Genomic DNA, 13,455 nt, shown 5'->3' with positions numbered 1-13,455 from the left:
ATGCAATTTTAAACCTGATGATGAGTCCTTCTGAAGTTTGTCACTACATTTAGTGACTATATAATATTTTCAAACTTGCACATTTCGACAAAAAACTTCATTAAAAATAAAAATAAAAAAAAGATTGGGAAAAGAAACTGATTGAAATCAACCACACGAAAGTATCTAAGCTCTGTTAAAAAATCTGATGCAACAAAAAGCAAAAAAAAAAAAAAAAAAAAAAAATTCCATATGTTATCAATTCAAAAATCACTTACTCTTATTAACCACTAATACTTTCCCAGATTAATAGTTGATTATTGCCAATAAATTGTATCTCAAACAAGTGTTTAACTCTATTATCAAGAATTAACAAAGTAAAAATTTTTTATGGGGCCTTAATAAATGCGACTAACAAAATTCATTTAATAAAAAAAATAAATTAAAACGCGTACAATAGTTACTTCGTGCACAAAAGCTTGCATTGTAAGAATTTTGAAATGACAAATAACTTTAAAGTGCTCGGTAAGTACTTCAATTGTTAGTTTAATGCTTGTGACATATTTATAACAGCTTTGATTCAAACTGACAGATTTAATAGAGGAGGCACCTACATCCATACTCAAGCAGCGATAGCAAAATGTTTGCTTTTTTTAAATAAAAAAAAAAATAGAGCAGTAACTTTAAAAAATGTGTACTTTCCTCTTTCGCAACAAGTTCGACTTTCTATCTATTATTCTAACAGCAAACATTCGAAGGTGCCCTAACTGAGAGAAAACAGTTCCATTTTTCTTTTTTAATCTAAACCAATAAATCTCATTCGTTGACAGAGTCTAAGAGATCTAATACCTTCTTTCACAACATGAACAACCCTAAAGCTTTTATTTGACCGAAAAGCTACTTTTACCTACTTAAAGAATTTTTTTTTCCTCCTTCGATTGACCAATTCAGTTAGAAATACCCATTTTTCACTTTAATATATCATCATATACTTCAAGTCCTTTGAATGAAGAGTAATCGCGATAAATTAAAGGTACAAGGAATTTAGTTTTCGAGTGCTGTAAAATTTTCACTAACACTGATATTTTAAAAATTTTTTCGATATTAAAAAACTAACTTTTCCAAAAACAAAATTAATAATTTTAATCACTATTTTTTTTTTACTTCAGAATCTGCGTTTTTATTATTGTTTCGGCAACTAAAACGCTTTAAAAACAGCTTTAAATAAAAAGAAAAGCAACTTATTTGACCAAAACTAATTTTACTGACTTAACATTTTTTTCCCTTTTTAAATTGGTCAATCTAATGATTCACTTTCACGTTATTACATTCGTCATTATAGCTATTTAGTCTTGAGAATTTAAACAATCGCAAATAGTTACATGCACAAGAAATTTAATTTTTAATTGCTGCAAAATTTTGACAAACATTCACATTTTCTAACATTAAACATACCACAACCATACCTGCCAACATTCACTCTTTTCGAGAATGGATTTTCCAAGTGGTAGTAAAACAATTACCGAAAAACTATCTTCCTCAAAAATATATTTATATTTTAATCAGGTTGAAATTCGCTATCGTAAGGAATAATATGCTTTTATATATTTGTTGTAATTACTTATATGTAGTGGTGGTCAAACTGATTTAAAATTATTATTATAATTCAAAAAGTTTAGTGAAATAACATGAATTTCGCTAGCACTTTAAATATGAAAATAAAATCTTCCAGGAAAACCGGAAGAGTTGGCAGCTATGCACAACCGATCGGACCGGCTATTGTATGTTCCATTATATTGTAAAGTGTTGATATATTTAGAGTTTAAACAAATTAGATCACAATTAGATCTGTAAAAAATTAACTTCATCCACTTTTTTTCCTGTTTAGCTGGCCCATTCAGTTTGAGTTATTATATTGAATTAAAGTAATCACAGTTTGAATTAAAGGCACAATAATTTTATGAATAAAACTTAAAGTGTTACCCCAAATTAATAAGTAATTTTTTAAAAAATAAATAAGTAAAACATGGTTGCTTAACTTGCTTTATAATGCGGGGTAACTTAAACAAGCATATTTTATTTATTTTTATCTTGTCTTTATAAATATCCATGTTTTGAAACAAATTTAACAGAAGTATATCCAAAATTTACAATTAAATAATTTCTTATACTGAAATTTGCAACGATGTCAATTTGCCCATAAGTAATTCCGCATAATGTTAGAGATTTAAGAAACTTAAAGCACATTGCATACAAAAGGTAATGGTGTTATAAACTAAGTTTGACGAGGAAACAAAATAACTCAATGAGGGCCACCATGCCAACGCCGTGCTTCCTTGAAGGAGAACAACCTCCCGAGGAGTCAAATTTAAAATATTTCATTAAACTATCTTAAATCACAGTTTTCGGCACTTGGTAAGCCTATATATCTCAATAAAATAGCAGTTTGTTAGTATTTTAACATTTATTTTTAAAAATACATGGAAGAGAGAATAGTGTGTATACGAAAATATTTACCGTATTGTCATGGCAGCTCTTAACCGTAACGTACTGTTTGATATTAGTCTTATATTTATTTACTGGGAAAATAAATAAAAGTTAACCTACAGAATTAACTCCTTGCTCTTACTGAGACTGAAACCAACTCAAATAACTTACTTCAATAGATTCCTGTAAATCAATGGCAAATTTATATTTGCGATAATCGACCCTGGTGAACAAATAACTTTATAAATAAGTAAATCTAAAATCAATACTTTATGAAAACATAAATAGTAAATTATATTTGCATGCTACCATTTATTTTATTTAAAAAAAAATTTATTATTATTTCATGAGAAATTTTTTTTTAAAAATTATCTTCTCTACCTCATTAGATTTCTTGATATCTAAAACTAATTTTAATTTCATATTAAAACGAAAAAAAAAAGGAAACTTGACTTACAAAACATCATTTAAATTTTCTTTCTCTGTCTGATAGACATGAGTAAAAGCATTGCATGTTTTTATTTTATTAGTTGTTCTATTTTTTTCCGGTGTTCGTCGAATTCGATGTTAGAAGAATAATAACAAAAAACTTACACGCAAAGAACATAGGCAAACACGCGATGTTGAATTTCTGAGAATTAAAACAAAGAATGTCAATATTTAAAATAAAGATTTTTTAACTATATTCATGATGAATATTATTATTATGTACTAGATCTTAATTCAGATAATGGACGGTATATTTTTTCAGAAGCCTTAACTTATATTAAAAATGAAATAATAAAAATATCAGTAACGTTTTTAATATGTATATATTGTATTAAGTGCAATATATCACAATAATTTCTGCATGCGCAGATCTAAAATATACGCTTTTGAAGCTTGGACAATGACAAAACTGGAGGAAAATTGTATCGCAATATTTGAGAGAAAGATTTTGCGGGGTATACTTGGGTGGTGTAAATGAAAACAAGGAGAAGGAGATTAAACTTTGAACTGAACAAGATTTATAAACAACCTGATATTATTAAATACATAAAAATAAATAGAATGAATTGGATCGCCTACGTGATTCGAATGAGTGACGGCAACACAATAAAAAAAAAATACTACTTTTTAGACCCACTGGAAAAAGAAAGCGGGGAAGGCCGCGGTTGAAATGGGCTGACTCAGTGGAGTCTGACTTTCTCGCAATTAATGAAAAGAATTGGAGAGCAACGATAAATCATCATGGAGAAATCTTCAGAGGAAGGCATTGGCTCACATTGGGCTGTCTGGCCAACTATGATGATGATGATGCAGTTCTAAAATGCATAATATAGCGTAATTTTTTTCTTCCAAATATTAGGAAAGTTTTCTGAGATAAGAATTGCAGGGAATAGAATGTTCACCTTCCCATGACCCAGCGTTGGCTGTTCAATACAAATTCTGCCCCCAGTTCGCACCGACCACAATGGCTGACTAAAAAAATATCCTCAGTGGCATACAGATCAGGGGTTAAAATCTCCTTGTCATTGGGCTAACCGTGGGAGGTTTTCGCGGTCTTCCTCCTCCATGTAACGCAAATGCGTAATAGTCCCATAAATAATTGCTCTATGAGGGTTAATGCGCCTCAATGCTTGGTTTAGGAGTTCTCTTGTCTTCTGGGTTAGGTTCCAATTATAAAGATGCGGAGTTGAACATTAATAGGTGAAACCTCAGAATTGGTTCAGCTGTTCAATACCGGTTATAAAATCATTAGAAAACCTCATTTCCTGCCGGCTAATATAGGGAGGGGGGTTTCTCTGCTTGTAATGCAATTACTTGCTATTTTCTTTACCAAACTTTCTAACCATTTTTTAGTTTATGAGTTATCAGTTACAAAATATAGCAGTTTTACTAAGTTCAATGCTGCGTATATGATTGCAAAAATTACTTTATTACTACTGTAGTTGTAATACAAACAATTGACTTAACAATAATTTAATTATAATTAATCGTGTGATTATTATAATTAATATCATAATTGTATAATTAATATTGTTATTAATATTATAATTATACTCGATGGTCAGATAATTTAATACCGGACTGTTAAGGGTCAATTTAAATTAGAGAGAAGTAAACTCAGGTTAGCACAGACCAATGACAAGAAAGTAATGAATTGAGTTAAAAATGCACAATTTAGTAGGAATCCTTTTTAACAAATATTGTTAAAGTCAGAAAAATATGTATCAGTAAATGGTATTTTATAAAAGTACTCAAACATTTTAGGTCAACAACTGTTCTCGAGAATAGATGTAAAAATAAATATAAAACTGACAAAGTTCTCAAAAGTTCGTAATTGTTTGAGTATGGATGTTTAAAATACTAAACAATTTAACAATGGGAAAATTACTCAAACAAAACATTCGACATATAGTGCAATAATTAACTCGCTAAGTATGACTCGTGCAACATCAACACTTATTCTGGAAATAATTTCACTCTTAAGATAACAAGTTAATGGCTGGACCCAAGAGAAAAACCGTCACCTTTTTTTTACAAAGTAAAACTGACATCTTAAACCGATGTTATTGCACTAGAATAATCTTTTTTTCTTTTGCTACTTTCTCCGTGACTTTCTTTACTTTTAAAAAACAAATACCAAAGAGGTTAGAAATTCTTTATGTGCAATGTACCTTTAAGTCAAATCATTTTCCGTTTATCTCACATAATTTTGTTTTTAAATAACAGGTTGCGTAGCCAAATTATTCAACAAAAAATAAGTACCTTTTAAGCACTTTTAAAGCACTCAAATAATATTTTTAAGCATTTAAAAAAAATATCAAAATTAGGTAGGGTTGGAATTTTTTTGACAATTGACGGTTTTATCTGGTTTTAACCATCATATCCAAAAAAAAAAAAACTTTTGGCATGGTTTATTACAATTGTTAAAACTTTTGAATCATGTAAATCAAATGGCGTTTTCATACGCTACGGACTGACTTTGCGCCGAAATAGATTGGGGTTAAATTAATTATAAAAACGTTGAATAGAACAGTAAGAACAGTATCTTTCTGCATAATTCGTAGCGAAAATCAACATGGTAAAGGAAAAAATCTCAATTTGGAAAAGCGAAAATTAAGCACTTTCTAAAAACACCCAATGAAAAAAAACACCTTTTAAAAAACGAAAATCGAAAATAAGCACCTTTAAGCACTTCCTAAAAACGCTACGCGCCCTGAATAACTAATCAAAATTAAATAGTGAAATGTAAAACAAATAATTCTTCATCAGCACTATTTTGTATTAAAAGAATTTTTTACTTTTAAATTTTACATTTCTCCCTAACAAGGTATTAATTGCTCTTTAGTTATAACACAAAAAATCATTTAAGTCGTTTCCCTTGTAGAATTGCAACCGAGGTCTTCAAGTATTGTTAATTTTACTTATTTATTTTTAAATATCTTCACAAGCAACTAAGGAAATTTTTTTTCATTCTTTTTTTTTTCCTTACAGTTTTTTCTTTTACCAAGAATTTATAACTTTATTATTATTAGAAATTTGATCAGAAATACTTCTCATTTTCACAAAGCTGTGGTTATTCTGCAAATGACCATTTTGCACAATTTTCATTATTTGCAAAGAGAACGTTAGCTGAAGACGAACAAAACTTACGCTATCAATCATGAATAGCTGTTACAAATTCATAACAGTTATAAAAATAACCTATTATTCGCAATAAAGCGATACTTCATCTAACAAAAAAAAAAAAAAAAAAAAAGATTTCAAAAGGCAGACTTAGCTAAAGCAGAACTAGTGTGGAACATGAAATACATTTTGCTGTAATCTCGACAGACGTTAAGTATCTCGATATTTTTTATTTATTCCGTTGTATTTCCCAATTTTAGAACAAAAAATTAAACCATTCGGGGAGAATAAAAAAAAAACTGGGTACAATTAAAAATAATAAAATTACCCAGTTGAAAAGCTCAGAGACAATCAGAAGCATTGTTACAAAAGCTATATACCATTGTATACCTGCAAGTGACGTCATCGTAGATGAATCGTAGCACTTGTCGATTCAAATGCCAATCAGGTTCGACATACACTCGCAACGTCACTTACAGGTATCTAATTAAATCCGATTTAAATCACGTGGTTAGGCGGCTTACTCAATTCACGTCTCGAGTTGCAATTGCGAAAAAAGTCTTCAATAAAACCCTAAATATGCAACTATTTAAATCAACTTTTAACAAATATATTCTCAATTAAAACTTAATTTCAAAACTGAAACAATTTTCCTTCAGTTATTAAACACGCATTACAAAAGTAATATACAGATGTGAATATATACTATATATAAAAATCTAAAGTGCCAGAGTCCTGTCTTTACATGGAAGAATCACGCCAAACAAAACAGGCGAAATAAAGAATATTACGAAAGCGTCTTATTAGCAAATAAATGATTTCAAAGACGGATGCATCTAGCAATAGACAAAAGAAAATGAACTATTCATTTCCATAAATAACGATGGAAGAGAAAAAAAAAATTCTTTTCTGTTTGATCATCGCCTAATCTTTGTCGAGAAGGGGACGAAAGCGTCGAAGGAGAAGCTATTGTTCTTCATAACTTTCAATGAAACAAACAATGGGAGACAATAAAATTGCTGTCATCATAGTAACAGAAATCGGACACCAGTGATTGTGATGACCAGATATATTTTAGTTGAATATTACTGGGAGTCTTTCACAAAAATAAGAAAAACATGCCAAATCATTTGCTTTCACAGCTTTAAGATCTTGGAAAATATGAGCTAAGGTTTCAACCCGCGACATTACCACACATTTTGGAGCCCTGAACAAAACTAAGGAAATACATATCCACAAAATTTTAGTTTAATACAACCACTAATCGAAATTTATTTAATTGCAGAATTGATCCAACAACCATGCGTGGTAGTTAAATCGCATTGTTTCTTTAATTATGAATGATATAATAAGGTACATTTCGACCGATCAAAACCAGATTTAATGTTTTGAACCAAATGTGATTGCAATATAAATACAACCACTAATCGAAATTTATTTATTTGCCGAGTTGATCCAACAACAAAACGTGGTAGTTAAATCGCATTGTTTCTTTAATTATGAATGATATAATAAGGTACATTTCGACCGATCAAAACCAGATTTAATGTTTTGAACCAAATATGATTGCATTATAAAAACAACCAAAAAACTGCAATTGGGAGTCTAGTTAAAAATAATTGTAATTTTCGATATCACAGAGTGAATTGAGCTCACAAGAAATTTTAAACGCAGAAAACTAATATTTGTCCCGCAAAAGAGCACAATATATGAGGTAGCTTAAAGTATATATCACAGATAAGTATATATCACAGATTTATATCACAGATAATAAAGATATCACAGAGTGAATTGAGCACACAAGAAATTTTAAACGCAGAAAACTAATATTTGTCCCTCAAAAGAGCTTAATATATGAGGTTGCTTCAAGTCAATACATTAGAATGAAATAAAAGTTAAAATCATAAGAAAAAAGAGACTTACTCGTTCAATTTTGAGATGGCTTGGCCGGTTTACGGGACGCTTTACAGGAGAAGTATTATTTGCAATATCAAATTTCTGTTGCAAATTGGGCGCCACTCCAGGAAAATTGTATACGGGTTTAATGGCAGTAGACGGAGTTACACAAGGAGGTAGATGAAATGGTGTCACTTGAATGGCGGGGGTTTCAGGACCGCAACTCCAGATAGGGGCAGAAGTAGTACCACTGTGCACATTAATATCACCAATGGTAACATTATTATATGTACCACCACTAAAATTTAAGTTAACAGAGAAAGGTAAATTACTACTAGTTTTCTTTTGTTCTGTATTCCATGCCCTATTGTCTTGTGCCTGGTAATGCGGTTGCATAATTTGGTGCTGAGTAATTTCAACGGAGTTAAAACTAGAAGTATGAAATGGCTTTGAGGTTACAGGCGAGTCTGGCTTTTGCCTGTTATAAGAATTTCTTTTGTCTGGTGCTACTTTTGGAAACATATTTGGCATATTAGGATTAGATGGTTTAGACACATTTAGATTATTGTTGGCAGGTATAGGTACCTTTTTGGAAGCTGCCTGAGGCCTGGAAGGTGCATTGACATGGCCAGCTCCTGAATAGCCAGTTGCTGTATAGCCAGATATTGGATGTCCGTTTGATGGATGCCCCGGAATTGGATGATTAACATTAACTGGATGCCCTGTCATATGGTAACCATTTGACGGAAGTCCACCTGTTGTATGTCCAGGTAGTGGATGACTATTTGACGGATGTCCTGTTGTTGGATGACTATTATTTGGATGTCCAGTTATTAAATGACTGTTAGTGGAGTGCCCAGTTAACGAATGACTATTTGATGGATGGCCAGTAATCGGATGACTACTTGATGTATGTCCAGATATTAAATGAGAATTAGATGGATGTCCAGTTATTGGATGACTACTAGATGGATGTCCTGTCATTGGATGAGTATTAGATGGATGTCCTGTAATTGGATGAGTATTAGATTGATGGCCAGCTATAGAATGAGCAATTGTTTGATGTCCTGTAAACGGATGAGTATTCGATTGATGTCCAGACATTAAATGTGTATTTGTTTGATGGCTTGAAACTAAATGACTATTGGATGAATGTCCCGACATTGGATGACTACTGGGTTGATGCCCAGACATTGAATGACTACTAGATGAATGCCCAGACATTAGATGACTATTAGATGAATTTCCAGACAACGAATGACTATTGGTGTGCCCAGATATAGGATGACTATTAGATGGATGCCCAGACATTGGATGACTATTTGATGGAAGTCCAGACATAGGATGACTACTTGAAGGATGTCCAGATACTTGATGCCCATTTGATGTGTAAATGGAATTCGGAGCTGACCTAGAAATGCCAATAAGGCTTTTCGGATCATTTATGAGCACCTGAGTAACGTCGCCTAAAGTATTTTTAATACGACGAGCTGTTTCATCTTCTAGCTCAACCTACAAAGAAAAAAATATTGTACCAACATCAGTTCTAATTATGGAAAAATAAATGCAACAAACTATAAACATATTTGAAACAGCAAATTGATATCATTAGAAACTAACACACTAAATTATAGAAACTATTGTTTGTTTTATTTATGGCGGGAATTCTTTAAACATATGATGTTGATAAATAGATAAAAATTACTGTCTTTGCAGTGCCTGTACCCAATAAAAAACATGTTAAAAAAAACCTTTGTAAAGTAGATCCACCCCAAAGACTAGGGAAAAACTAAATCATTAAATTTGAGCAGAACATCTGCTTTATTTTCAAATGATTTCTAGAAAGTTTCTAAATGAAGTCTTACGATCAATAAAAATAAGTCTGCCACGAACATATTTCTTTCTTTTTTTATGCTACCTACCTGCATCTCTACAGACAAAGTGGATACATGAATTATTTTTTAAAACGTTTCACGTTTAATATACTCTAATCATACAGTGATGCGGCCATTATAAAGAAAAGCTTGTTTTTAAAAATCATTTTTGCCACATTAATGCTTAAATAAATTGGAAATAGGTTCCAAGAAATCGGCATTTTAACAATGAGAAGTAAATTAATCTCCGTGAAACAATAACAGGGAAAAGACTAAACGAATTCAACAGAACAATACTTTTTTGTGACAAGTGATCAAAAAGAATGTTTCATAATATTCATTCGAAACGAATACTTTCAGATAACATCAAAAGTTTGGGTTTACAAATGAGTATCCCATCATATTTAACTTTTGAAAATGCCAGACAGCTAAATAATATAACTTCTCCAAGCAAGTCGGACTATTTATGAAATGCTTGGGGCGATTAAGTGATAAGCCACACTTTTTTTACCGAAGGTGATATATTTGCACTAAACTATTCCATAGAATTATTTCCAGTTATGTACTTGTCAAGTTTACTAAGATAAAGCACAATATACAGAATCTTCTTTTTGTCTACATGGAAACCTTGGTGTTTTTGCACCAAAAATGGTTTTAAAAAACTCTACTAAATAATTTAAAAATGTGGCTGATCATTATATTCCTTTCTTTATTCGGCCTCTCACCTTTTTTAAAAAGTGTTTTAGGTAAATACCAGCGTTATGAGCGCACCCGAATGATTTACCCAAATAAAATAAAAACACCAAACCGTTCCATAGTATTCTTTCCAAATTGATGCTTTTCAAGTTTCTAATATTTCTATTGGATAACAGCACAATTTCGAGACACATTTTAATTACTACATTAAAATCTAGGCACTTTTCCCCAAAAACGATCCACTGGATGTGGCTTATAATTATATTAGACCTGAAAATAACCACTCGCCACATGGAGAGTCAACAAAAAATAGCGGCGACTTAAATTAAATAAATAACAGGACACTTTTTCCCACCTTTTGTCTTTCTTGTTTTTGTTTTTTTTTTAAATCGTTTAATGATAAAAGTACATCAACGCAGAAAGACACTGTAAAGCAAATTTTTTATTAAAATGTCTCCATTCAAAATTTTGACCCTTTAGAACCAATCAATTTGTGATGTAACAATTCATGTGGAAAGAGTTTTTTAACAATTCACATATTTTAAAGTTGTAATGTATACATTGAATGTTTTCGACATCCCCAAGCATTTTTAAATTAAGTTCGTTAAAGTAAGTATGCTTAACTAAATTTTGTCACATATTTAATATTATTTTTATTATTAAATTAACTTTTTATAGTCGTAGGATTATTTCTAAAATGATTTTTTTTTTCAAAAAAAAATTTAATCCAAGGCAAAAAAAAAAAAAAAAAAAAAAACATCTCGCAAAGAATGGCTATTAAAAGAAAAAAAAACCTATCGATATCGGTCTCCGAGTCATTAGGTTTAAGGAAAAAAAACTTGCTACTAAGTTATTAGAGCCAAACGTCCACTGGCTATTAACTGAAAGTTTAAATTTTCAAGTCTACATTATATTGCTCCAGAGTCTTCATACATCCAAAAATAAAATAAAAATAATACTTTAATACTAATACATGGTGCATAGCCAAATTGTTTAATGAAAAATAAGCACTTTTTTAGCATTTAAGTACTGAAAAAAATATTTTAAGTACTTTTTTAAGTAAAAAAATTATAATTTAGATATGCGCGCTAGTACAATTTTTTCCTATTGTTTAAAAGTTTTCTTATATATACTACTCTACAATAATTGAGGAGAAACTTTACGTTTTTGACATTTCTTAAAAAACACTTAAGAGTTATTTTATAACTTTAAAGGTGTTTAGGTCATACGATTTCTCAAACTTATCAATAATGTTTAACGTTTCAGAGACTAGTGGAACTTGCACTAAATTACGAACAAATAAAATGTTTTTGAACACCTATTGTCAGAAAATATACCAAAAAACATGTAACTTATCTCGATTTACATTACATACGCAATTATTGCATATAATTTCGTAAGTTTATCTTAAATATTAATATTACAATCTTAATCATTGTTGCATCTTAAATATTGTTTGTAGAATAAAATGTTATTGAACACCTATTGTCAGAAAATATACCAATAAACATGTAACTTATCTCGATTTACATTACATACGCAATTATTGCATAAAATTTCGTAAGTTTATCTTAAATATTAATATTATAATCCTTAATCTTAAATATTAATATTATTTTAAGTATTAATTATTATATAAAAACTAATTTTTGTGAGGTTTTTTTTTGATAACTTTAAAAAATTTAACAAAATTTAAGAAAAAAAATTGAAACAACTTTTAATTAATAACGAAATTATCATTGTAAAATTTGAAAAAAAAAATATATGTCACAAATTTAACAAGATATGAGCATTTGAAATAATATTTTCAAACTGCGCATGCACAAAATTTTTTTTAAAAGAATCCCATAATTTTGTAGAAAAACTTATTTGGTAACTATTGAAAAAAGAACTTGAAAATCTTGAAAATTTAAAAAGCTTCCGTCAAAGAAAATAAAGCACTTATTACAAAAGCACCTTTTAATACCTTTTAAAAAACGAAATTTGAAAAAAAATATATATGTTACAAATTTAACAAGATATGAGCATTTGAAATAGTATTTTCAAACTGCAATGTACGGAAAATTTTTTAAAAAAATCCCTCTTCTTTCGTTAGTTACCAAATAAGTTTTTCTACAAAATTATGTGGAAAAACTTATTTGGTAACTAATGAAAAAAGAACTTGAAGATCTTGAAAATTTAAAAAGCTTCAGTCAAAGAAAATAAAGCACTTATTACAAAAGCACCTTTTAAGAACTTTTAAAAAACGAAATTTGAAAACAAATATATATGTTACAAATTTAACAAGATATGAGCATTTGAAATAGTATTTTCAAACTGCAATGCACGGAAAAATTTAAAAAAAAATCCCTCTTCTTTCATTAGTTACCAAATAAGTTTTTCTACAAAATTATGTAGAAAGACTTATTTGGTAACTAATGAAAAAAGAACTTGAAGATCTTGAAAATTTAAAAAGCTTCAGTCAAGGAAAATAAAGCACTAATTATAAAAGCACCTTTTATGGACTTTTAAAAAACGAAAATCAAAAAACATGTATATATAAAAACGTACCTTAACTGGTTCTCCAAAGATGGGTTGTGGGGAAGGCTCTCTGATTCCATCAAGCAATAAAAGCCTGGCGCGGCGCTCCTGCTCACGAAGATCCACGCTAAAATAAAAAGAAAACGTCAGTTATAAATTATTATTTTTTTTAAATCGTTAAGTAAGATTAACTCATACTTTGGTTGTTTTTTTTTTTTTTTGTAAAAATGAACAAATAATCTAAACTACATTAAAAAATAAATAAATTCATTATAAAACTAGGTCTTGGCTATAAAAGCGTTTAATTTATTATGATTTTTTTTTTTTAATATTATTTGTTTTATAATTGTTAATGTTTTGGATGGGTTTCTGATAGATGAAAAATCTCTTC

The 13,455-nt window shown here is 29.7% G+C and overlaps 1 protein-coding gene across 5 annotated transcripts in view; it reads right to left on the bottom strand.

Moving 5' to 3' along the window:
- LOC107445938 (uncharacterized) overlaps positions 1 to 13,455 on the bottom strand; it is a 239,283-nt gene that overhangs the window by 136,533 nt on the left and 89,295 nt on the right. For all 5 annotated transcript variants that reach the window (XM_087154693.1, XM_087154690.1, XM_087154692.1 and 2 more), the window contains 2 exons: positions 13,095 to 13,191; positions 8,002 to 9,486 (listed from right to left, as the gene is read on the bottom strand). In XM_087154693.1, the coding sequence (XP_087010819.1) occupies positions 8,002 to 9,486; positions 13,095 to 13,191 (1,582 nt within the window). The remainder of the gene's footprint in view (positions 1 to 8,001; positions 9,487 to 13,094; positions 13,192 to 13,455) is intronic.

Source organism: Parasteatoda tepidariorum, chromosome 11, assembly GCF_982258835.1.
Source record: "Parasteatoda tepidariorum strain Cologne lab strain chromosome 11, Ptep-v5.0, whole genome shotgun sequence".
Classification (NCBI taxonomy): Eukaryota; Metazoa; Arthropoda; class Arachnida; order Araneae; family Theridiidae; genus Parasteatoda; species Parasteatoda tepidariorum.
Note: the sequence above shows the minus strand (reverse complement) of the source record. Positions and strands in the feature narration are given on the sequence as shown.